Here is a 27,749-nt window from a genome sequence, read left to right on the forward strand (position 1 = left end):
AAAGCAGGGAGACATTTTTATTTCTTTATCCCAGCTAAGTCCCAGTCCCACTACAATCTGGCTTCTGTGTCCATCACTTCGATCTCAATAAAACCAACAAGCCTATGGTATTAAGAAAGCCGATGAATACTTTTCAGTCTTTATTTTACTTAATCACTTAGCAACAGTTTTGATACTTACATCTACCTCTTTTTATACAGATCATGTTTTTATTGACTTGATTTCTCAGACATCACATTCTTCTGGTGTCTTCCAACCTCTGTGGCTTCTCAGTTTCCCTATTCCCTCCAAAATCCATAGTCTTCTCCCAGCTCTTACATGTTAACTTTCCTCAAGACTCGTGAAAACCTTCTTCCTTTTCACCTTACACAACCTCTATGGGTAATCTCATCCATTCCCACTCTTTCAATCATTCTCTGTATGCATATTCCTCTCATATCCATATATCCAGCTCAGAATGCTTTCCTCAATTATAAATCGAAATGTCCAGCTGTCTGCTAGTCATCCTTACTAGATCTTACACATACCACCAAAATGACATATACCATTGTGAACTCATCAACTTCTTCCCTAAATGTGGTCCTCTACTAGTGGTTCCTGTCTCAGAAAATAGCACCAATATTCTGACACTAGCTGATGTCAGAAATCAAAGAATTGTCCTTAACTACTTCCTTTCCCATAACCAAACTATCATATACTGTTGATTTTGAGAAATACTCAAATGTTTCTTGATTCCCCTCTGCCATTATTCTGATCCTGGCCACTATCATCTCTTGCCTAGATTATAGCAGTAGCCTTATAATTAGACTTCACATCTAAATCCTGCTTCTTGTGTCCTTCAGTAACCAAGTGATCTTAAAAATCATATCATGGCACATACACCTACTTTCCCAAATTCAAGCCCTTTAAAAATTTCTCATTACCCTGAGAACAATTTAAACTCTTAATATAGTTGTACCAGGACCTCATTGCTCATCTTTTCCAATTCAAGTTGTCATTTTTCAGGCGCTCTGAATTTTGTATAGTTCTCCCCCTCACCTATAGACATTCACACCTGCTATTCTGCCACCATTTTGTGCTCATGGAGCCAAATCTCCTTCATTCTTTGGATCTCTGCTTGAACATCATCTCTTCAGGGAAATTTTCCCTGACCCCTTGATTAGGTTAGGTTCTCCTGGCATGGGATCCCATGAACTCTCAACTTAAAAAAAATTATATCATCCATCACAATTTTGCTAATTACTTTATTAATGAATATCTATAAATTCTATGAGGGTAAAGATCATACATATGTGATTTGTTCATCATGACAGTCCAATGCATGTCACATAGCAGATGTTCTGTGAACATGTGTTAACTGATTAGATGGATAAAATTGAAGTCATAGAAACTGACCATGCTATGTTGATTTGTGTATGACAAAAACCAGTTGATCAATAAAGGAAAGCATAAAAGTATGATATATTTATATTATGAAATGTTATATAGGTATTGAGAAGAATAAGTTAATCTGCATGGGCTGAACTGGAAAGATGTTGATAATATATTCTTAATTAAGATGGTATGATCATAAGAATGAGACTTCTATATAGTATGTGCAGACATATCTGCATGGGAATAGAGAAAGTGTGGAAGGATGAATACAAATTTGTATTATTGGTTACCTCAGGAGGATAGGGTATAAAAGAGACTAACTCATTAAGAATAAATATTAGTTTTATAATTAAAGAAAATGTAAAAAAGGTTTACTAAAAAAAATCTCAATACTGTTTTTATGGCTGACCATAGCTATGTATTTATTCATAGGATTGTCCAAAGGGAACATACCTAGGAAGGAATCTAAAGGAGGCAGCTATTGGCTCAGTAGAATAAAGAACTTGCTAACACTATAGATTGTCTCCCTAGTGCATATTAGTGTGCCTGACACATAGTCAGGCTCATTGGGTTCCCTGACAATAGAATATTCAGTTAAGAGGTAGAGGTCCATCTATAATGATATCAGTGGCAGTCCCACCCCAGTAAAAAGGTGAGACTAGAAGTCTCACAGAAGTCCTTCTCATTCTCTAAGATCTATAATTCTTTTTTTTTCTTTTTTTTTTTGAGACGGAGTCTCACTTACTCTGTCGTCCAGGCTGGAGTGCAGTGGCGCGATCTCAGCTCACTGCAACCTCCGCCACCTGGGTTCAAGCAATTCTCCTGCCTCAGCCTCCCGAGTAGCTGGGATTACAGGCACGCATCACCACATCTGGCTAATGTTTGTATTTTTTTTAGTAGAGATGGGGTTCCACCATGTTGGTCAGGCTGGTCTTAAACTCCTGACCTCATGATCCACCCACTTCGGCCTCCCAAAGTGCTGGGATTATAGGCGTGAGCCACCACGCCTAGCCAAGATCTATAATTCTAAAAATAATACACGGTTTTCATTCTCAGGCAGCATACAACCCAATGCAGAGAACAAGACAAACATAGCATAATTCAATGAAGATGGAGATGTAATAAAATAGATTTTAAAATTATCCAAATAATTAAATGAATGGTACTTAGAGCAGTAGGCCCTCACATCACCTTTAAAGGTAAGTAACTATGCTACTTACTTCCATATCAAGCAACATTAGAAACAGAAGCAGCACAGCAGACAATGCCATAATATGAAATCTTAAGAAATGCCTAGGAATTATATATTATGCACAGGTCAACTCTATATGCAGCTGGTTTTCTGTATCAATAGATAGTGTCAAAGAATTTGAGTTGTTTGGACTATGAAGCCACTTCTCCTCCCCCCAAAAGGAGAATACCTAGCTAAATCTGAGATTAAAGAGGTGGATAAACGTTACCCCTGGCCTGCAAAAGCCAGGAATTAGACACAAGGCTATAGCAGGGAGTCTTCAAAGTTGATCTATTACAGGGATGTCTTCCATCAGATGCTCGTGAAGCTAATCCTTTTGCAAAGCATGACAACTTCTCAAGATTGACTGCGGTGAATCCAAACCAGATTTTTATGCTATATGATCAGCTTTCAAAATACAAAATTATTTTTACATTAGGTTTACATTTATTATATTTAAATTTGCAAACAAAGATATAGAAGCCTGCAATGCAGTTTATACAGCATTCCCTAAACTCCCCTGATGCTCATCTGCCAGGATAAAGTATCAGATAATAGTGAGATATAAATATATGGAATCAGAGCTTCTCTTCAACAAAATACTGTCATATAATGGAGTTTCCCACATCCTTAAAGTAAACCATTCACATTTCCATCTCTAAAGAAAGACAGCCATAATATTCCACCAGAACATCCCCACTGATATCACAGCTTTTCATTCGAATATCACCAACTCTGAAGCCTTTATTACTCTGACAGCATGCTGGAATTCTTGGATGCTGACTTACCTTTTTGCAGTCAGATAAGGACTTCTCACTGGCCACTGTGCTGAAAATGGTGCTCTACAAAATAGGAAGACGGAAAACACTTTAGAACTGTTAACATATAATGATATTGACCCTTCCATGTTCATTTCCAATCCAAGGTGGGCACTACCTTCTGTGTCCCCCACTGATTTCTCTGAATTTTAAAATGTGTCTGCCCTTCACTATTCCCAAAGCTACTCTACCCAAGCTGGAACATTCATTATGGGCCAAGAACCATTCAGTGAGGTAAGGATTCTTAGTTATCTTCATTTTACAAACAAGGTAACGAAAGCACAATTAGGTTAATTGCTATATACCTTGGACATAGTTAGGTCAGGAGGCAAAGCCATCTAACTCCAGAACCCACCTCCAACCACACATGATCTTCTATCTTGAAGAGATATGTGCATAATGTTAGAGTCCGCTATGCCCAATCTTTCAAATGACAGCTGTTATGAGCCCAAGTGGGAGAGCGGAGCTTCTGCCTATGTAAGAGATTTGTGAGTCTGAACAATACCAGGGCTTACTATCTCCTTTCTTTTTTTTTTTTTTTTTTTTTTTTTGAGACGGAGTCTCGCTCTGTCGCCCAGGCTGGAGTGCAGTGGCGCAATCTCGGCTCACTGCAAGCTCCGCCTCCCGGGTTCACGCCATTCTCCTGCCTCAGCCTCTCCGAGTAGCTGGGACTACAGGCGCCCGCCACCACGCCCGGCTAATTTTTTTGTATTTTTAGTAGAGACGGGGTTTCACCGTGGTCTCGATCTCCTGACCTCGTGATCCGCCCGCCTCGGCCTCCCAAAGTGCTGGGATTACAAGCGTGAGCCACCGCGCCCGGCCCTTACTATCTCCTTTCTACTTGCTTTAATGCACTCACTCTCCCTGTGGTTGACTTCTCACACATTTGTATGTATACTTGTTTGGCCTGATGAGTCACTCAAAAGGCACTGCAACATTCAAGGCTATATTGGGATTTACATGCAAGTATGTTCCCTTTGGACAATCCTGTGAATAAATACATAGCTATGGTCAGCCATAAAAACAGTATTGAGATTTTTTTCAGTAAGCTTTTTTTACATTTTCTTTAATTATAAAACTAATATTTATTCTTAATGAGTTAGTCTCTTTTATACCCTATCCTCCTGAAGTAACCAATAATACAAATTTGTATTCATCCTTCCACACTTTCTCTATTCCCATGCAAATATGTCTGCACATACTACATAGAACTCTCATTTTTATGATCACACCATCTTAATTAAGAATATATTATCAACATCTTTCCAGTTCAGCCCATGCAGATTAACTCATTCTTCTCAATACCTATATAACATTTCATAATATAAATATATCATACTTTTATGCTTTCCTTTATTGATCAACAGGTTTTTGTTCTTTTATTGTTGCTGTTTCTTGTTTTCTTTTGTTTGCTATTGCAAAGTATGCTGCAATAAACATGCTTGTATATGGCTGGGAAATTTAGTGTATATAAACTGTCTCCTACTCTCTGCTCATATAACATCATAAAAATATTTACCACCTCACTCACCTAAGGTTTTGGTTTGCTTTGTTTTTTGTTTGTTTGTTTGTTTGTTTTGCAATAAGCATGTGAGAAAGCTAAGGATCTAAGTCAGCACATATTCTAGGTCAAAACAACATGTAGTATTAAAGGACAGAAAAGATAGAATGTGAATACACATATAAAAACGCATCTTTAATTAAAAAAATTAAGTTCAAGGTTTAGGTTAGATGTAATCTCCAAGTTTGGTTTGCTGGCCATTTTTATTTCATTTGAGAGGGAAGGGATAAATGTTACTGGGAAAATTTGAATTAAAAAGGGAAAACAGAAAGAAGGGAAGAATTCTGGTGGCAGAAGAAAAGAGGAGAGGCAAAAGACAAAAAGACGGACAAAATGAAAAGTTCATAAAAAACAGGCACAAATAGCAAAATTGTCAAACAATTAACAAAGAAGAAAATGGTTTCCATAGAGAAGCAGTCATCCTCGCTCAAAGAGAATGAGGGCACATGATGCATTCTTGTTACCATGATCTATCCTGTTGACCTAATTTTAGCCCTGAAACACAGTAGCAGGTGGTGAAAGGACAGGTATAGCCCTGCAAATTTCATGTCCTCTTGCTCTTTGTGCTGCCAGGTATATCTTAGTTTCTCTCATTTCTGTATTGCATCGGGATGTAAGAAATAGTATTCTTGCTGGCTGTTCAAAGATTAGGGCAGGACAGAGAGAAAAGCCAAAGAACCAGGCAGCTCTCCACATGCTACCGTGAACCACCCCACCCACAATCTTCCCATCAGATGTCTTCCTCATGACTTTTCATCATATTTACTCATTTGTACACATGAGCACTGTGTCATGAGAGAGGCCTCAGTGTTGATTCCCAGATTTCTGCTCCAAGAAGGTAAAGACCCACTGAAACTTGGTCATTGCAGTAGTCCCATTACTAGCCCAGTGCCTGGCACAAAGAAGATAACCAATAAATATGAACTGAGTAGATGCAAAAGAAAATAACATCTGGCAAAACTGCAATCCTTATCCCAAAACACTTCTTTGGAAGCCCCGTGCTGGAAAAGCAGCCTCACAAGAAACACCATTATAAAGTGAAGCTCAGGGATATAGGAAAGAAGAGAGATAAAAGACTTCTAAATAATGGTAAAATACACCTTCTATTTAGCATAAAGCTGTTGTCTATTTTCTGCTTGGTTTGGCTAAACCAGGCTTTTTCAGTGATGGCCTGTGAATGCTTTTGGACTAGATAACTCTTTGTTTTGAGGGCATGTGGGGACACACTGTGCACTGTAGGGGGTTCTGTAGCATGTGTGGCCTCTACCCACCAGATGCTACTGACGATCTCCACCTATCTCAGTCATGACAAACAAAAATGTCTCCAGGCATTGCTAAATGTTCTCTAGGGGGGAAAACTGCCCACATTTGAGAAAACTGGTCTAAACCCTAAAGGGGCTAGTTATAGAAATGACCCTGATTCCCTGGTTAATGCAACTAAAATTATTTTCCGGGAAATGCAAGTCCAGTGGTGAAAATTTCTCTGCTCAACCCTGAATTCAAGTTTCATTCTCTGTCTGAAATGGGACTCAGAACATAGGGAGGACCCACTCTCCAGCTACTGAAGAGTCCATGTGGGGGCAACTCAAGAGACCATAACTGCATTTTTAAGTAAGCTTAAGATGCACGAGCACTGCCACCCTGGGGAGAGGAAATTAAGGAGCATGTCTAAGAATTTGGACATTAGTGCCATAGCCCCAGGGGAAATGATCTTCAGTTAAACAATACCATTCAACCCTTGAGAACAGTCTCAGGTGACCTAAGAAACATGTTTGGAGGAAAATTTAGAGTCAGAGATGAGTGAAATTAGCCTCAGTAAAAAATATATATACATACATAGGTAATTTTAAATGCTGCATTTGTAGAAAGGAAACACTTTAGCCAAAGGGCAAACGTATGCAAAATCTCAAGACTTGGAATGAGTGTGAAAGAGGGGTGGCACGGGTCAATGAGAGTCCATCTCCTTACTTTAGCCATTTTCTAAGGGGAGTTTTTGTATACACTTGGTCAGTCTCAATTCATTCTCCGCTTCAAAAGACTTTAACTGGCATTCCAGTTTACTAATTGCAGCTATTGTGAGTGACTTTGGGTGGGCTTTCTAAATCTTCCAATAACATGTTCACCTTAATTACTGAAAATGAAAGACTCAAAACATGGTGACATGGCCATGCTGTGACTTTCTTGATGATTGTATCAATATTTTTCTACTAAAAAGGAAACTCCTAATGAATCACCTCCACCAAAGTTGGTATGATGCTGGGTTTGTCACAGCAGCACAAGCACAATAAAGCACAAGTGACATTTTTAGAGCATTGACTCCTAACCTTGTTAGTGGGGTGACCAGCGTGAAGTGAACAGTATTATAGTATTATATACATGGACAGTTTTAGCAATTTCCCAAAAAGAATTTAGATAGGTGAGACCTCTCTTTTGACCATTTATTAACTAATGCCTGAAATTTCACTTATTAGAGCTCTGTTTTTAGCATAAGGCTTTGATTCATAATAGACAAACTCATGAGGGATGTTAAGATATGGGGGGGGGGGTGTCACGGCAGAAGGGAAAATTGGACACTTCATGTATTATAGTTCATTGGTCTATTATACCTGAAAGGGAATGAGTTTATCAGATCCCTTCTAAAAGCATATTGTTATACCTTGGAGTTTTGGGGGTTTTTTTAAATAATTTTTTTTTTTTTTTTTTTTTTTTTTTGAGATAGAGTCTGGTTCTGTCACCCAGGCTGGAGTGCAGTGCCACAATCTTGGCTCACTGCAACCTCCGCCTCCTGGTTTCAAGCGATTCTTCTGCCTCAGCCTCCCGAGTAGCTGGGATTACAGGCGCCCACCACCACACCCGGCTAATTTTTGTATTTTTAGTAGAGGTGGGTTTCGCCATGTTGGACAGGCTGGTCTCAAACTCCTGACCTCAGGTGATCTGCCCGCCTAGGCCCCCCCAAGTGCTGGGATTACAGGTGTGAGCCACCACACCCGGCTTGTTTTTTAAATAATTTCAAAAGCAAATTTTGATAGGAGAGAAATGAAGACTTAAGTCATGAGGATATTGGACACTCATAGTGATGGTAAGCAATCTAAAGACACAGGTCACAGGTTAGGTTCCCTAAAAAGCAGACTGTGAAATGGAAATTAGCAAGCAGAAGCTTTGTGAGGAAGTGTTCCTGAGATCACCGCTTATAGGAGGATAGGGAAGGATGTGGGATAGAGAAGATAAAGAAGTTGGACCATGGTGCAGACTCAACAAAGATTTCATCCAACAAAATGGAGAGCTCAGAAGCAGGTTAAACTCATCCCAAGCTGGAGTGAGACAGAGGCCTGCCCTGGGAAGGCAGCGTGATCCTGGGCAACGTGACTGTTTCCAGCCAAGAGCAATTTCCTGGGAGGACTGATAGCTGAGGGCAGTCAGCTGGCAGGACTCCTGGCAGCAGGGAGCTCTGTGCACAGCATTGCCAAGTCCACTACAATTTACTTTACTTTGACACACTTTTACCAAGGGCAGATCCTGGCTGTGGTTGATTGACTCTAGTTGAACATGACCCCATATTATAGTTAAAAGTTTGCTGGCCTTTTATGATAAAGCCTTTGGACAGAAAAGCAAATTTGCTCAGGAGTCTAGGGCCTAATTCTTGTCCCTTCTTAACAGACCTCCTTGTGAGCTTAAAGTGGATCACTGGCCTTGGGGTCCTGAATTTTTCACTGCGAAGTGAGGAAACCCATATTCATTTCCTTTTAGGTCATGAGAGCCTTGGCCAATTTGAAGAAAGTGGACCTGATTTTATCAGACACATTGTTTGGAAATCAATGAGCATACTGCTTAGTTCTTTCTTCATCCTCTGATAAAAGAACATATGTGACTAAATAACATGGTCAGCTCCTGATTATCTACAGAGGGGAAGAGAATTTCACAGATGAATTTGGGTTCTCCAGAGAAACAGAACCAATAGGATATATAGAGATATATAAGAGGAGATTTCTTATGAGAATTAGTTTGTGTGATTATGGCAGCTGAGGACTCCCACAATGTGCCATCTGCAGCCTGGAGACACAGGGAAGCCAGTGGTGTAATTCAGCCCCCGCCTGGAGGCCTGAAAACCCAGAGGAAGGGGGAGGGAGGCCACCAGCGTAAGTCTGAAGGCCCAAGAATCAGGAGCTCCAATGTCTGAGGGCTAGAGAAAACGGATGTCCAAGCCCAAACAGAAACAAATTCTGCCTTCCTCTGCATTTGTGTTCTATTTGGGCCTTCAATGGATTGGATGATGCCCACCCACTTTGGTGAGGGCAGATCTTTGCTCAGTCTTCTGATTCAAATGCTCATCTCTTCCAGAAACAACTTCATAGATATAGCTAGAAATAATGTGTTACCAGCTACCAGGGCATCCCTTAGCCCAGTTAAGTTGACATGTAAAGTTAACTATCACAATGGGTGATTCACAAAAGCGTAACTTAACAAATGCCTTTACATTTGACTTTGAGATACATTAGTGGTTAATTTAGAAGACAGGTACTTCAACATATCTTCCCTAAATTAACATTAATAACTGTTTGTAGAAATATTCCAAGTGGGCAGAAAGAGAAAATTGACCTAAAAGGAAAAGTGAACTGGGATAAAAAAAAAAAAGTCCCTAATAAGTCCTTAGACAGAGAGCCCACAGATAGAAGACCAATAATTGGTGGCTCATTTAGTCCAGCCTACAAAAACAGGCTTCCAGAAGGTGTGTTGCTTACCCAATTCTCACTGGTAGAGATGTTTTTGCAAAGTGATTGAGCACTGAAAAGAGACCTCATATATTCTTTCTAAAAATTAATTAATTTGTTTATTTTGAGACAGAGTCTCATTCTGTCACCCAGAAAGAAGCGCAGTGGCTCAATCATGACTCAATGCAGCCTTGATTTCCCGAGCTCAAGCAATCCTCCCACCTCAGCCTCCCAAGTAACTGGGACCAGAGGCATGCATCACCATGCCTGGCTAATTTTTTTTAAATTTTTTGTAGAGATGGAGTCTCACTATGTTGCCCAGGCTGGTCTCCAACTCCTGGGCCAAGTGATCCTCTCACCTCAGCCTCCCAAAGTGCTGAGCACTTTTGATTGCAGGTGTGAGCCACCACAACCACCCAAATCCATATGTCCTATACTCGTTTTTCTAAGAGAGAGTTTACCTCTCAAAGTTATTACAATGTTGTTTATTCCCATTAAACTCAATTTAGAGAAAGAAACAGAAATAAAACTATTCTATCTCTACTGTGTCAATTTCTGTTATGTAATGCTTATAACTAACTAAGATTTACATTTTTCAAACAGCAAACATCTGACACTTCATTAAATTGGAACAGTCATGTGCAAGAGAATTGCTTAAATATTGAATTATAAAATTAAGAAATTCAGAAATTGAATCTCTAAGATAGCAATATTATGAAATTTTATTTCACGTATTATTTGTTCCTTTATGTATGTATGTATCTGTGTTTGGGTGTGTTTTTCACTCTCAGCCAGATACCACCAGACAGAGGCCAGGTAGGTTTGATGAATGGTCAAATACAGTTGAAAGCTAACAGCCATTTAAAGGAATGATGTCCACATAAAGCATCTCCATTTCATACCTTGCACCTCACAGACACAATGGATGATTTCTTACTCATTGGTAGATGTCAAGACTAAACCTATCACATTACTAACAATTTGGAAGTCTCTTACACTTGAATCAATGAGTCTCCAAAGAGCACACTACTTGGATGCTTTCTTAGACAGTTTAGCCAGCCAATTCTAGGATTTCTAGACAAAGTATGAATTTCCATTAGGTCTTCATGCTTTAGTAGACTAGTATTGATGGATATACGCTGGATACAGTGGTATTCCCTCCAGGCAAAGTATGGCATTCACATTTATTTTTTTTAAAAACTGCATAATTATAAAACATCAGCCAAAGGAAAAAACATACCACCAAATAAATGATAAAATTACAGTGTTTTCTTGTAGTCCATGAATACTGAAAATTTCAATTAACCAAGTGAAAAGCCATTGAATGTGCCAGCAGGATTTATAGCCCAGACTAATGACCATCATCTGCATCCTATTTAGCTAATGAAGGCTTGGAACACTTGTGGATAATTCAGGGAAAGCTGATGGGAGGAAATTCAGACTACTGAAAGATCAAATCTATTTATGTCTGCATTTAAAACTAAACATATCTAATAGTTCACTCAATCAAGCCATAATGTCTGTTCATCTGGGATAAGATAGATGCTCAGAAGTTAAGTAGCTTGGTTAGCTCCCCAAACTCCAAATTCATTCCTCCTTCATTCATTCAATATCCATCTATTGAATACCTACCACGTGCCTCTTCCCTTGTGAATCAACATGACAGTACCATGATCTGCCTTATGTTTTTCCCACAACTTCCCCTTTTCCACCTTCATTAAATGCACCGCTCTGGTTTTCACTTTACCCATGTAACTATTGTCCGCCTATCACAACAGACATGGCGCGGCTGCAATCCAGGGGCATGATGGGAAACACAGGGTGCACAGCAAACACCTGGCTTTTTCTCAGACCTGGCAGAGCAGGGGCAGGCCCCAGTCTGATTAATAGATGGGTGTTCATCTGAGGAAGACTAAGGATGTTAGAAAAAAGACAAAAACCTGGTATTCAGAAGTAGCCAGAACAGGAACCAAGCTCAGAGCAGCTCTACTGAATTTCACAGAATAGTTTACCAGTCATCTCATCCAACTGTTATTTTCTCACTTAGGGAACACCTTAAAACCCCCTCTCTGGACCCCTACCAAAATACCTGATTCATTTGTGTTTAGCAAAGATGGTGCTTCAAGAACCTGCAATCCTAGGATCTTTTCCTACGCTGAAAAATGGCAAACATCGGTGGCAGGCATGTTGTGACAGCTCAATCTTAGGGGCACACATTTATGCCTACAGAACTCCTTCCATATGGGAAAGGAAGCTCAGGTGAAAAAACATCAGCACATCAGAGCCTACCCATATCCAGCTGGGCATAGCTGTAAGCCAATGGAGCTCAAACTTCAGAGGCATAAGAATCACCTGGAGAGCTTATTAAAACACAGATGGCTAAGCCCCTCCCCCAGAGGTTCCAACTTAGAAGGGATGGGGTGAGGCCAAAGGATTTGCATTTGTAACACATTTCTAGGTACAGCTGATGCTCGCAGCCCTGGAACCTTACTTTGAGAACCAGTAGTCTAAGCTATACCCAAATCAAGTTAACATCAATGATAACTATGCCTTTTACAGCCTCACAAAAGAAGAAAATGTCTCTGGAATTTCCAGAGCATAATTTTAATTAGTAACTATCCTAATGATACCTCCTGACATTTATTATTTATATAATGCTTTCCATGTCTAAAGCCCCTTGACACTTTTTTTTTTTTTTTTTTTTTTTTTTTTTTTTTTTTTTTGAGATGGAGCCTTACTCTCGTCACCCAGGCTGGAGTGCAATCTCACGATCTTGGCTTACTGAAACCTCCGCCTCCCGAGTTCCAGTGATTCTCCTGCCTCAGCATCCCGAGTAGGATGGGATTACAAGCACCCACCACCATGCCAGGCTAATTTTTGTATTTTTAGTAGAGAAGGGGTTTCACCATGTTGCCCAGGCTGGTCTCAAACTCCTGACCTCAGGTGATCCGCCCACCTCGGCCTCCCAAAGTGCGGGGATTACAAATGTGAGCCACTGCACCCGGCCAGACACACATTGTTAAACTTGGACTTCCAAACAATCCTATAAAGTAGTTATTAATCTTATTTTAGGACACTAAGAAACAGATTAAGTGACTTGCCTAAATTTTTTTAACTAATAAGTACCCCTGACCCTGGCAAGGAGGTTCCTGCAAGACCAGCAGGACACTAAGCTCTGGAGCTAGGGGACGAGAAGCTGTCAAAACACATTTCACGCACTTCACAACAGTGTTTGAATGTGGCCAATTAGTGCCAGGAGCAGAAAGCAGAGCAACAAAGAGCCTCAAAGAAGACATAACAAAAAGCAACATATTTGGACAAAAAGCACTGAATGGTGACAGGCTCCATCCCACAAAGCTGCAGACCAAGTCTCTCTAAAGCCATCAACATTAATATAACAAACCAGGCAAAAGGCCTCTACTCAGGCTGTCATCCCAATGCTGGGTATCCTAATCTGACGTTGTAAATGCTACGAGGAAGAAGCTTGAAAGAATTGAAGCAGAGGAGAAAGTAGAACATTTCTATACATTTTGACTTTAAAAGAATAGTAAGGGGCTGGGCATGGTGGCTCATGCCTGTAATCCCAGCACTTTGGGAGGCTGAGGCGGGCGGATCACGAGGTCAGGAGTTTGAGACCATCCTGGCCAATATGGTGAAACCCCGTCTCTACGAAAAATACAAAAATTAGCTGGGCGTGGTGGTGGGCGCCTGTAGTCCCAGCTACTCTGGAGGCTGAGGCAGGAGAATCGCTTGAACCCAGGAGGCAGACGTTGCAGTGAGCCAAGATCGCGCCACTGCACTCCAGCCTGAGTGACAGAGAGAGACTCCGTCTCAAAGGAAAAAAAAAAAAAAAAAAAAAGGAATGGTAAGGAAACTCTATACCAGAACTGGAAGCCATTATCCTAAGTGAAATGACTCAGAAACAGAAAGCCAAAAACTACATGTTCTCACTTATAAGTGGGAGCTAAACAATGTGTACACACGGACATACCGAGTAGAATTATGGACACTGGAGACTCCCAAAGGTGCGAGGGAGTGGGAGAGGGAGGGAGGGGGCTAAAGGATGAAATACTACCTATTGGTACAATGTACACTATTTGGGTGATGGGTACACAATAAAACCCCAGACTTCACCATCGTGCAATATGTCCACATAAGAAAACTGCACTTGTACCCCCTAAATCTATAAAAATTAAAATTCAATGTATATTAGCATCTATAATTTTTGAGTCACAGCTGTGGTACATTAAATAACAGAAACTGTCAATGATTTCATAATAGTATTACTCAATATTTAGGAATTTAAATCTTTAAGATCCCTTCAAATTTCCACTGTACTTTATACAAACCCCTTTTACAAAACTCACCACAGGTGATTTATCTTGTGCATTGCACTGTAAGCTCACCAGGACCAGAGACCAACTGTGAGTCATCTTTCTATCCTATATGTGAGCACAGTGTTGGGCATAAGAATGAGAACACAGTAGGGATGTCATAAATATTTGTTAAATATATAGTGAATAGGGCAAGGGAGGCAAGAGCAAGGCGAAAGCGAGAAGGGGAAAGGAGGAACAGAGGGAGGAAGGCAGGAAAAGACAAATGATAAATGATAACAAGGGGACAACACGCTATACTGTGGAAAGAGTCTTATGAGTTGAATTGTGTCCCCTAAAAAAGAGATGTCGATGTCCTAATCCCTGGTACCTGTGAATGTGACCTTATTTAGAAATAGGATCTTGGCAGATGACTCAGTTAAGATGAAATAATTAGAGTGAGTGCTAATCCAATAACCCTGGCATCCTTACAAAAAGGGGGAATTTGAAGACAGACATGCACAGAGGGAAAATGAGGTGAAGACAACCATGTGAGGACAGAAGCAGAGATTGGACAGATGCACCTACAAACAAAGAAGGCCAAGGATTGTGGCCACCACCAGGAGCCAGGACAAGGTAAGGAAGAATTCTGCCCAGGGTCTCAGAGAAAGCCCATCCCTGCTGGCACCTTGATTTTGGACATTTAGACCCCAGAACCATGAGACGATAAGTTTCTGATATTTTAAGCCACCCAGTTTGCAGTACATTTTCCAGCAGTCCAGGCTGGGTGCCGTGGCTCATGCCTGTAATCCCAGCACTTTGGGAGGCTGAGGCGGGCCGATTACCTGAGGTCATGAGTTCAAGACCAGCCTGGCCAACATGGTAAAACCCTGTCTCTACTAAAAATACAAAAATTAGCCAGGCTTCGTGGTAGGCACCTGTAATCCCAGCTACTCGGGAGGCTGAGGTGGGAGAATTGCTTGAACCCAGGAGGCAGAGGTTGCAGTGAGCCAAGATTTGTGCCACTGTACTCCAGCCTGGGCAACAGGGTGAGAGTCAATCAAAAACAAACAAACAAAATAGCCAGGCACAGTGGCACACACCTCTAATCCCAGCACTCTGGGAGGCCAAGACGGGTGGATCACCTGAGATCAAGAGTCCAAGAGCAGCCTGGGCAAGATGGTGAAACCCCACCTCTACTGAAAATACAAAAATTAGCTGGGCATGGTTGCACAGGTCTGTAATCCCAGCTACTTGGGAGGCTGAGGAAGGAGGATTGCTTGAACCCGCGAGGCAGAGGTTGCAGTGAGCCGAGATCATGCCACTGAACTCCAGCCTGGATGACACAGCAAGACTCCATCTCAAAAAACAAACAGAAACAAACAAACAAAAAACATTTTCCAGCAGTCCTAGCAAACTAATACAGGGGTCTCTATTGATCTTCTATTTCAGCGGTTGGTAAACGTTCACTATAAAGGGCCAGATAGTAAATATTTTAGGCTTTGAGGTCCATAAGGTCTCTGTGACAACTACTCAAACTCTGTCACTGTAGCTTGAAAGAGGGTATAGACAATATGTGAATGAATAAGCTTGGCCATGTTCTGATAAAGTCTTACAGACATTGAAATTTGAATTTCTTATAATTTTCACGTCATGAAATATTATGCACTTTTTTGTTTTTTTTTTTTTACAACTATTTAAAAATGAGAAAACCACTCTTAGCTCACAGACCAAAAAATAAAAATAAAAAAACAAAAAAAATCAGGCAATTGGCCAGATTTGGCCTGCAAGCTATAATTTGTCTACCCCTGGATACAGATTTAGGAATCAGAAAAACCTCGCTATAGTCCTGGTTCCACCAATTATTCTCATAAATTTGATTGAATCACCACATTTGATGTTCAAAGGAGCATAATATTTTTTCTGCCCACCTGGAAGTTTATTATGAGGATGAGACAAACATCGTAAGTTTTAAATACGTTGTATAAAGTAATAGTATTGAAAACTTGAAAGATCTAGCTCTTGCTCTTCCAGAAATAAATATTAACACTAAGGCCAGGATGATGATCAATTGATTCTGAGTCATGGAGTCAGTGTGGGGGTGGAAACAAACACATAAGTCTGTCAATCACCACATCTTCAGATGGAATCAGTACAGAGGACAAGAAGATGCATACTACACACAAAAGTGTGAGCAGCCGGAAGGCCTTCTGAGGTAAACAGCAACTCTAAAGGCAAATGGTCACTATCTTTGGTTACATTTGACCCTTGGGTACTGGGGAATAAAACATTTCTTCTCTCAGGCAATGTTCTGGACTGGATGGGGACTACTTCCCAGAGGCTACACTGTAACTTGGGTCCTTAGATCATCATTCTAAATAAACATTCATCTTCCACTAAAGCTTCTTTGACCATCTTGAGCTCATGTCTATGGTGCCAACAGCTGACAAAGCCATAAATATTACCCCGCATGCAGAAATGTCTTCACACTCACTGCCATAAGGAATTGGGACCCTGCCACTGTGCTCTGGAGGGGGCTGGACTTGGGCGGACAGCTCCAGATTTTCAGGTCTGGCACAAGGTAAAGCCAAAGAAAGCAGCAAGGAATAAAGAAAATAGTTCACAGGAAGAAATATCATTTGCTAACACTGCATGGGGTTATAGACCCTCTGGAACTAAAGTTAATGCCCTTGAGGAGAGTAGCTCCTTCCAAATTACTGGTGTAACCCACCGCGGTCATAAGGTCTTAGACAGTAGGGATTTTTCTCCAAATTAATTATCCCAATTCTCCTTCATCCTTAAGACTGTGTGCTTCCTTGATGTACACAGAAGTGTTGCATTAACCTTATTCTCACTTCGTGACTCTTCATACTCAAGTTTGAAGTGAACAGAGAAAATCCATAGCCTTAGGCAGCTCTTGGCTGCTACTCTCTCCAGAGTCTCATCTTCTGTCACCTCCTTCCCCGTTCCCTCCACCCTGGCACATCATCACCACCTACTTTGAAAAGAACTGAGAAGAAAGCCATGGTTACCGAATGTCTCTTAGCAACTTGACATCCTCCTCAAAGATGCTCACATAAAAGTGAGGGTGGGCCAAAGGACTCTCTCTAGGAAACAGGGTAGCCTAATGGAAGGGAAATGGATCAACCCCAGCTCTGCCCCTTGTTATGTGGACTGGGACTTATCATTGAAATTCTGTGAGCCTGAACTCCCTATCTGTAAAATGGGAACAAGACCATCTACTTTAGAGTATTTTGTAAGAATTTAAGGTGATGTGTATTGTATAAATAATAGTGATTCTTATAAGAATTTCTGAGAATTCCCAGTATCTTCTACATCTCTGTCTCCAACCACACTTACCCTACAGAGTTCACAAATGCCTATTTATAGGGATATATCTGTGCCACTAAAGCACACAGTGGTGGCTTAGGAAGCAAGGAAACAGCTACATACTTACTTAAAGCCCAGGCTCTAGAGCAACTGGATGACAGCAGGGAGGAGGGATTGGCCTTCTCTTCCTCAAACAATCTTTGTGGGGTTTTCTGGGGCAGAAGTGCACTGGAGCGGTCTTGGCTCACTGCAACTTTGACCTGACAAATTCAAGCGATTCTCATGCCCCAACCTCTCAAGTAGCTGGGATTACAGGCATGCGCCACCACACCAGGCTAACTTTTGTATTTTTTGTAGAGAAGGGGTTTCACCATGTTGACCAGGCTGGTTTTGAACTCCTGACCTCAAGTAACCTGCCCACCTCAGCCTCCCAAAGTGCTGGCACTACAAGTGTAAGCCACCTTGCCCAGCCTGATCTTCGAATTAGTATATACTGGTAAATTCTCACGCTCCTGGTTAAACTACCTGAATAACTTATACAGTGAATACCAGGCAGTGCCTGAGAGGAAAGAAAAGTGCTGTGGATGATCATTTTCAACACACACCCACACATACACATACACGCACATACATGCACATGTGGTTATGCTTGCAAGTTTGAATTATTGAGAAAAACATTCAAGGAGCTCCCAAAGCTCACCCTGCAGAAACCATTATCTTTTCTGCAGCAAGAGATAGAATACAATCAGGAAAAAATATTTTTTAACTTGAAAAGCTAAATGTCAACTAGATAAAACAATGAAAAACATTATACCACAATTGCAATTATTTGTGGGGATGGGTGTGAGGAGGGTTAAAACGTACATTAGTCTCAAACTTAGCTGTGTGTGCTTCATGATAGGATTCCTTCCTTCAAAATTCTCAGGAAAGATGAGAATGAAACAGATGACCAGTCAGGCAATGAAGTTGAAAGTGCTGAACCCCGAGAAATATCCTTCATGTTGGAGTGGGGGAGTGGGATAGGGGAATATATTTTACCATAAGGCTTTTACCACAATGTTTTCTTCCTTTTTCTTTTTCATAGTAATTCTGCATATTAACATACACCTAAATAGATCCATCTTAAAAAAAAAACAAAAACACCAAACTATGTTCATTTGTCATCCAAGCTGATGAAATACTAACCTGCAAATCTGGCAGGTGGAGAAGAAAGAAGGGAGAAGGTCAAGGAAGAAAGACATTTTCACAATTATGAGCTATTACAAATAATTTAAACAACAAGAATGGAGGTTGCCAAACCCAGTGTGATGGGTTCCTGTTTAAAAGCTCAGCACTGTCATTAGTAAATGAATAGTGATGTGGCATTATCTCAGACTCTCTAAGTGATGGTTTGACAGAAAATCGATGGCTACACAATTTTACTGCACACCGGAAATAAAAATAAAAAAGTCTGGTTTGCCATAAACACATTTCATAATTAGAGCACTGGCAGATGGAGTCCTTATGCTGGTTCTAAACTGCTGCATCTTCATTTCTTCAGGGTTTATTTTGAGTTCCACCTGCACAAGCACTCCAAGTTAAAGGATAACAAGAAATGATTCATGTGTTCCCCAGGGCTTGGGGAAATCCCATGCTTCCTTTTGTCTTTCATTCTTTACCAACTGCTCTGGGCCCATTTATTAAACAAACAATACTGAGCATTCATGTTCCAGGATTAGGCTGGGTACTGCTGGGAGGATAGAGAAGAATGAGATATATGTGTGCCTTCAAGAGATAATGAAGCTGTGAAGCTTATTCTTTGAGAAGTTTGACTAAGTTCTGTTTTGGTTCTCTTCTATTTTCTCTTCCTTGTCTTCCCCATCCTTCCTGTGATCTCGTTTCTCTTTGTGCCAATTCCATACTTGTACACACTTCTATAAACTTTTTCATTTTATATTGCATTTATTATGTTCCTTATCTGAAGAGAACTCTTTGGAAGCAGTGACCATGCCATAAGCCATACTTCTCCTATTCTACTTTTTGTTTTATTCTTTTTGAGACTGGGTCTCACTCTGTCATTCAGGGTGGAGTCCAGTGGCACAATCACAGCTCACTGCAGCCTCAGCCTCCCCGGGCTCAGGTGATCCTCCCACCACAGCCTCCCAAGTAGCTGGACTATAGGCGCACACCACTACACCCAGCTAATTTGTTTGTATTTTTTGTAGACATTGGGTTTTGCCACGTTGCCCAGGCTAGTCTGGAATTCCTGGACTCGAGTGATCTGCCCACCTCAGCCTCCCAAAGTGTTAGGATTACAAGCGTGAGCCACCACACCCAGCCATACTCTGCTACTCTAAATGACACAATGGCTATAGATTTTTTTAAATTTATTGATATTTTAAAAAGATATTTAAATAGTAGATATTTCTAAAGATTTGTTGAATATAAACAAAACCATCCACTTTTATGGCTTCAACTACTAACCAAATGATATTCATTTTAAATGTGTTTGTCCATCCCTGGTGCCCCTCCCAAGCTTCAAATTCATTATTTCTAATTGCCTATTACATATCTCCATTCAAATGTCCCATAAGCATCTATAAGTCGACTTGTCCAGAACTGAACATATTATAGTCCTCTACTCTAAATCTGTCTCCAATTGCTCATATCTTGGTTAATGGTGAGACCATCTATTCACTCTTTCAACCACAGTGTCTTTTTTGACTCCTCTCCCTTCCTTACCTTTCTCTCAAATCATCCTATCCTATTGATGCTACTATAGAAGACGCTCAAATCATAAGCCCACTTTTCTCATTGCCCTTGCCACTGCCTTAGTTCAGGCCCTAGTCACCTCCTATTTCATTTTCTACCAGATTTCCATGCTACCAGTCCATCCTCTACATTCCTACCACAATGTCTCCCTAAACCAAATGTGATTCTGCAGTTTGCCAGTTTAACGATCTCTGCCAGCTCCCCAGTGCCTACTATACTTGCATCTAAGGATGGTGTCTGTTGACAATCTGACTACATCTTATTTTGTCAGGCTATATTCTTACTCTAGATCCTTACAGTGTAAGAATCCTATAAACTAGCCACAAACCCATAGATTGTGTGCCTTCAAGAGATAATGAAGCCAAGGAGACTGCCAAGTCCTTGCACATACTATTGTATTTCCTCTGCCTAAAAATCCCTTCCCCTAATCAACTGGTCAATGGCCACTTCCCTCCGAAAAGATTTCTCTGATTCCCCGAAGAGTGGTTAGTTAGTGGTTTCCCTCTGTGTTCCTAAAGTCCTTCATTCTCATGTATTTTATAATATCTTAGGCAGTTCTTGCTAGCTAGACTGAAAACTCAGTGAGTGCTAATGAAGGCAATTTTATTCATCTCTGTAACTCCAGATGCATGATACATAGCCAATGGATGTTTGATAAAATAATGAATGAATCACTAGTTTAATAGTGTAAGTCTGATTAGAGATATAGTTAGGCACCAACTGTGTATAAGGATAGTCAAAGCCACAGATATGACTGAGATTGCCTAGGAAAGTGTTTAATTATAAGAAATAAGGAACTGAAGGAAGCCCCAGAACACACTGATATTTATTAAGATGAATAGAAAGAAGAGCCAGCCAAGGAAATTGAGAAAAGGTAGTCGGAGGAGTAGGAAAAGAGCCAGACGAGAATGTTGTCACAGAACAAGCCCAGGAAACAATCCCTCCCAGTCTCCCAAATCAGGACTAAAATTTTCTATCTCCTCCCACCTCACATCATACTTATCCCTATCATAGTGCTTATCACCATACACTTAACTGTCTACTTACCTGTAACTCTCATAGAATATTAGGTCCTCAAAGACAGGGACTCTGTCATATTGACAGCGTATCCTCTGTACTTGGCATAGTACGTGACACATAGCTAGTGTTCAATAAATATTTGTAGAATGAATGAAGGGATAAATGATTAAGTAAACGAGTGAGATGCAACTAAGAAATCACATAAGAACTGAAAGAGGTCCCCAATTTTAGTATTCAGAAAGATATTGGGTGACTCTGGTCTTAACGTTTTGCCACATACACCCATACTCTCATTGGTTTCACATTGGAATGTCCAAGAATTTGAAATAAAATAAAAAGCCTCATGGCTTGTCACTTGGCCTTCCTTCCCAGAGTGATCACTTTGATGATGGATGGATGGCTCGGAATAGGTGCAAATAGTTTTCATTCAATGGTTTTCAACTAGATAACACATAATAGAGTCATTATGTCCCTTAAGAGATTGAAAGTTAAATATATCATTTCAAAATTGCTGCAGCATATATAGTATCATCTTTAAGCCAAAGAAATTTTAAGCAATGGTAATCAACTCATGCCTTAGTGATCTCAAATTTTTAGCTATTATTTCCTGTACATGTTGTAGTCATATGCCCACTATTTGAGAAATCATTGTGAAATGGGACAACAGAATATTTATCATCATAAGATCCTAAGTTGCTGATATAAAAAGTATTTCTATAATAAATCCCTAGACAAATGAATGGAACAGAACCACTGACAGATTGCTAATGTTTCATTTTTAGATTTACAAATGAGGGGAACCTGTAAAAGGAGGATTGAAAATGGAAAACGTAAGTACATCCTGTAGACGACAAATGCCCTTCAGGATATGAGGTAGAGAATTAAAAGGCAATGCATTTCAGCAGTTTCTGAGAGTTGCTGGGAATTGAAATTTAGGTACCTCTGGCCTGTGCAAACACAGTGACAATCAGTAAGCTGTTTTCTTCTCTCTCTGCCCTTCTTGTCTTTGCCAGTGAGTGCCATTTGCACGCAGAGGACTGCCAAAGCAAAGATGTACAAAAGGAAGTTGCTCTTCATTTCTCAGCCTTGCCCCTTGGGAAGTAAAGGGACATTGACTAAGTGTTTCCTATCAACTGCATCTTGCCTACAGCCTGGATCTCCAGGACACTTATGGACTCTGATAGAAACCATAACATAGAGCTGATAAACTAGCTTTCTATAAGGAAGAGACTTGGAGGAAATACTCCCTGGGTTTGGGTTTTTTTTTTTTTTTTTGGTTGGGGGTTGTTTGTTTCAATTCATGGCATTTTGAAAACTGTCTCCTACAGTGGTCTACCAGAAGACTAAGGGGATCCAAACACTCTATATGAGTTTGACACACCCCATGTTGTCTCTTGCAGAGCACCATTACTCTCCGGAGAAGCAATTCACTTCTCAGAGACATCGAGTCTGGTTCTACCCTTTTGATCACAAAGATTGAGACTAGAGTTCAGAAAAATCATTCTTAGGTTGTTTAATCAAAGATTTTTAATCAATATTTTTAAAGGGTTATCAGAAAACTACATTATTCAAAGAGAGCTGAGTTCTATATGTTAGAAAAATGTTCTGGTGTTAAAGGGAAGTATAAAATATCAATGTCACAGGGTAGGAAAAGTGTAAGATTTATAATCAGAAATACACCACTTCAAACAGTGACCCATACTAGTAGTATGACAAGTTACAAGTTGTACAAGTTACTGACCTTTCTAGGCCTCGGTTTTCTCACCCATAAAATAGAAACAAAAAAAGCCCGTTTTCCAGCATATGAGTATTAAAAACATCATATTCGCAAAGTACATAGGTCCAGACTATACTGGACATTCAATAAATGTTATTATCTCTCCCACTCTTAACTCCCTACAAAATTTTATTAGAGGCCAGGCACGTTAGCTCATGCCTGTTATCCCAGGACTTTGGGAGGATCACTTGAGGCCAGGAGTTCAAGACCAGCCTGGCCAACATGGCGAAACCCCGTTTCTACTAAAAATACAAAAATTAGCCAGGCGTGATAATGCATGGCTGTAATCCCAGCTACTCAAGAGGCTGAGGCACAAGAATCACTTGAACCCAGGAGGTGGAGGTTGCAGTGAGCCGAGATCACACCATTGAATTCCAGCCTGGGCAACAGAGCAAGACTCTATCTAAAAATACAATAAAATAAAATGAAAAAAATTTTAAAAATTGATTAGAAAATGAAGTTCCTCGGTCAAACAACTCTTTAAGACAGCCCTGAACTCTAATAAATTCAGATGGATACATTATATAATATCAGATACAATATTTTATCAAATTAAAAGTTGATTATGAGATATCACTAAGAAAGAGAAGTGCTACCAATATAATTGTATGTTGCTATTAATTATATAAAGCATCATAATTTCAGAAATGTTAAAATGTGAAAATATGTGCATATTTTTATAAAATCAATAAAATACATTAAAGTGTCTAGGATTTTAGATAAGGTTGGAAATACAACAGACATAAGAAACAGAAAACAAAGAGACCCATATTTCCTCCTATTGCTTAATCTCTTATCTTTGGAGGAAAGAAAAATCATTTAGGTGCAGGCCTGAGAGTCAAGCAATTGCTCAGTTAAGAGCTCCTTTAAATACCAGTTTACTTGGTTTATACCAGTGACTAGATACACAGAAACAACATTTGAGGGAAAAGGCATATGGAAGGAAGAAATAAAGAGCATTTTGTGTTTTACCGCCTTCTTTACAAATCTTAATTTCAAGGTTTTTTAATACTTTGGTTTAAGTACTGAAGGTATGTAGTTCTAAATCTATAACGAGATTAAATGGTAGTTTTCAAAGCCTGTAGAACACACACATAGAGCACTCCTGACCACTTAGTTATGTAACCTATAGCGACATTTAGTGGTGGTGCCCGCAAATTACAACTAGGTGTCCCAAAGGGGTAGGACAATTGTTTGTATAAAACGACTCAGCAAAATTCTCCTTTATCATAGCGTGAGTGATGTCACATAATCCTGCCCAAGAGGTTATTAAGAGGTCTTCTGGAGGTGGTGCTAGAGGTGGTAGAAGCTATGTCATTGCAATCTTACATTTGAGAACTAAACACTGACATTTTTCTTCTCTTGCCCAAATTTGTATCTAAGGGGCCTGGGGGGTTACACCCTGCAATCCAAAATGTCTCATCAAAGGGGTTTTATTTAACCCTATATAATGTGGCTCACTTTCCAACCTGACTCTGGCATAACATCACATGACAGATAAAGAAGGAAATCAAAGTACTTTAAGCCCAAATATATTTTATTTGCCATGTCCTGAAATAGTCCTGCAAAGCTGACTGTTTTGGGGAAAATCTATATTCTGAAGAGAATCCCCTTGCTTTTCCTTCCTTTTTCCTGATCTAGGAGAAAGAAATCAACTCTGATAAGAAACATTTATAATCTATTATCTCTAAAGTCAGCTACCTGGAGACCTCCTCTGCATAAGATAAGGGGTTGGTTGGTCTCCACAACTCCTTATCTTAACCAAGACATTCTTTTCTATTGAGTCAAGGTCTTTAAACTAATTTAACTCTTTAAACCAATTGCCATTCAGAAAATCCTTGAATCTACCTATGACCTGGAAGCCCTGGATTCCAGTTGTCCTGCCTTTCCAGACCGAACCAATGTATCTCTTACAAATATTGGCTGAGGCCTTGTATCTCCCTAAAATGTATAAAACCAAACTGTATCCTGACCACTTTGGGCACATGGTCTCAGGATCTCCTGAGGGCTATGTCACACGCCACTTGTCTTTGATATCTGGCTCAGAATAAATTCCTTCAAAATATTTTAGAGTTTGACTCTTTTCATTGACATATTTTACATAGTTTGGTATTTTCTGCATATGCTTTTCTCCATAATAGAATCATAGTGCTGGAAGAGACCCTAGAGACTATCTAATCCAATTCTCCCATTTGCAGATGATAAAGCTGTGACTCAAATATGCTAGCCAAAGGTCACACAGCTAGGAAGGGGCAGTTCCAGGCCTTGCCAAGAATTCTAAATGCATTGCTCTTGCAATTAAATGGCTTTGTCATTCATACAGCGCAGATTAGAGTATTGGCTATAGTTTTCAACACTTATTCATTGAACACTTAATATAAAATCAAGTATATTAAAAAGATATTTACAGCTCTGTTAGAAAGTTTGAGATGAATTAGGGATTGGTACATAAAAAACAAAGTGCATGAAAACAAATAGTTAAACTTATATAGTTTTGACAACTCTATGAGATAGGTACAGTTATTATGACCATTTTACAGTGCAAGAAATTGAGACAAAGTATTATTGGTAACTACTAAGTCCAAAGAAAGAAAAAAACTATAAAAGTTACATAGAAAAGTAAATGCAATCATATTGTAATACATGGCTCAGCTGTTAAGTGATAGTAACACAGACTCAATGATAGAAGCCACAACTTTCAAACAATCATGTTTGGAAGACAAGAGGGGAAGGATGTGTTGAAGAACAGGGCAAGGGAGACAGAGATAGGGGATGTAAGAAAACTCATCAGTTTCTGTAGAAGGCATGAATAGACATCTAAAACTAGTTGGACATGGTGGTTCATGCCTGTAATTCCGGCACTTTGGGAGGCCGAGGCAGGAGAATCACTTGAGCCCAGGAGTTTGAGACCAGCCTGGGCCACACAGCAAGACCCCAAACTCAACAAAAAACTAAAAAACAAGCCAGGCATGGTGGCATAGGCGTAATCCCAACTACTTGGGAGGCCGAGATGGGAGGATTGCTTGAGCCCAGGAGGTTGAGGCTGCAGTGAGCCATGATCGTGCCACTGCACTCCAGTCTGAGTGACAGAGCAAGACCCTGTCTCAAAAAATATATATATCCAAAATTGAAAAATTGACACAAAAAATAACATAAGCATAGGGATGTTTGTATAGAGGTGAATCCAAATGAAAAACGGAAAAGGGAGTTGAAGTGATTGCCTACAGAGAATAGTAGGTATTAAGAGCAGGGAGAGGTGGAATGAAATACTACTGTTTTTAATTATAAGGTTTGTAGGACTGTTTGATGCTTTAAAATATGTACTTTAATGATATGAGAAATATAAAATCAAATTTAAAAACTAAAACATAATACAGGCAAATCACTAAAAATATTGCTTTCAAATTATGTGTAAAAAAGACAACCATGTTTCACAAGCATCTCTAAATAAGCTGAAACAGAACATTTTACACAATGATCTATTTATGCTATCTGCACAAGATGTAAAACATCAACCAGTGGCCCATACTCAGTGGCCTTATTCCTATAAGTAAAAGGCAAATCCACTCACATTCCTATATTTTAAGTTGAAATAGAGTATTTGTGGGTGTATGTATCATTTTTTATGATTCGCCTCTTTGACCGACTTTTTGAAATCACCTACCAACACCCCAATGGCATTAGTGTAGCCTTGGCTGCTGCGGTGCCCTGCCCACATCTCCTCCTCAGGACTGGAGCACTCACTCCTTCAGCTGCTGGGACTGTTAGTAGAAGATGGCTCTCGGCTGAGTTATTTTCTAGTGATTGCCTTTAGCCAGCGTGCTGCCCAGCCCAAGGTCACCAGACCTTTCCAATAATAGTAGTGTAAAGAATCGGTCCTCTTGACCCAAGGCAGAGCAACTCTGAGGTGCCGCTCAGCTTCAGAACTCTCCCACGGATCAGCTGGGGTCTCCATTGGAGCCGCTCAGCCTGCTTCCTGCTCCCTCTTTTCTACAGGTGTTGATCTCATCCTCAGAGCACTCCCCAATAAACTTCTTGCACACAAATCCCCATGTCAGTGTATGTTTCCAGGGAATCTGAAGTAAGACAGTCCAGTAAGAGCCTTTTTACTGTTCTACTAGGTACAATAATATTATTATTTTAGTTTAAGAGATATTAAAGACAAAGTCTCTTGACTCTTTTTTTTTTTTTTGAGACGGAGTCTCACTTTGTCACCCAGGCTGGAGTGCAGTGGCGCGATCTCGGCTCACTGCAAGCTCCGCCTCCCGGGTTCACGCCATTCTCCTGGCTCAGCCTCTCCAAGTAGCCGGGACTACAGGCGCCCACCACCACGCCCGGCTAATTTTTTTTGTATTTTTAGTAGAGACGGGGTTTCACCATGGTCTCGATCTCCTGACCTCGTGATCCGCCTGCCTTGGCCTCCCAAAGTGCTGGGATTACAAGCGTGAGCCACCGCGCCTGGCCTATCTCTTGACTCTTTTACCTTCCTTTATTTAACTTCCTTTTTCAGAGTTTTAAATGGTGCATGCCATATGCATTAATCTTATCTTACATAGCAGAGTGAAATTTATCTTTAATGTTTAAGATAAATATTAAACTTATTTAATATTTAATATAATTTACTATTTGAATGTCTACTATATACAAAGTACAGTGAAAAGTGAGAAGGGGGAGTGCAGAAGAATCCACAATGAGTAAGCAAATGAATCAAATGTGGTTTTTTCCCTCCTTGATGAGTTTATAATTTGCTAGAAGAGATAAAAATGTACACTAATTACTGTAATCACTGGAATGTAACAAAGAAGTAAAAAGTGCTATGGAAGTTCAGAGAGAAGATAATTTTGTTGGTTTTGTATTTGGTTAGG

At 40.1% G+C, this 27,749-nt stretch overlaps 1 protein-coding gene across 1 annotated transcript in view; it reads right to left on the bottom strand.

Moving 5' to 3' along the window:
• The window catches only part of RASGEF1B (RasGEF domain family member 1B), a 625,168-nt gene that overhangs the window by 397,864 nt on the left and 199,555 nt on the right, over positions 1–27,749 (bottom strand). Inside the window, exon 3 of the mRNA XM_030819061.1 lies at positions 3,394–3,447. Within this exon, the coding sequence (XP_030674921.1) occupies positions 3,394–3,447 (54 nt within the window). The remainder of the gene's footprint in view (positions 1–3,393; positions 3,448–27,749) is intronic.

The sequence above is a fragment of the Nomascus leucogenys genome, chromosome 9 (genome assembly GCF_006542625.1).
Source record: "Nomascus leucogenys isolate Asia chromosome 9, Asia_NLE_v1, whole genome shotgun sequence".
Classification (NCBI taxonomy): Eukaryota; Metazoa; Chordata; class Mammalia; order Primates; family Hylobatidae; genus Nomascus; species Nomascus leucogenys.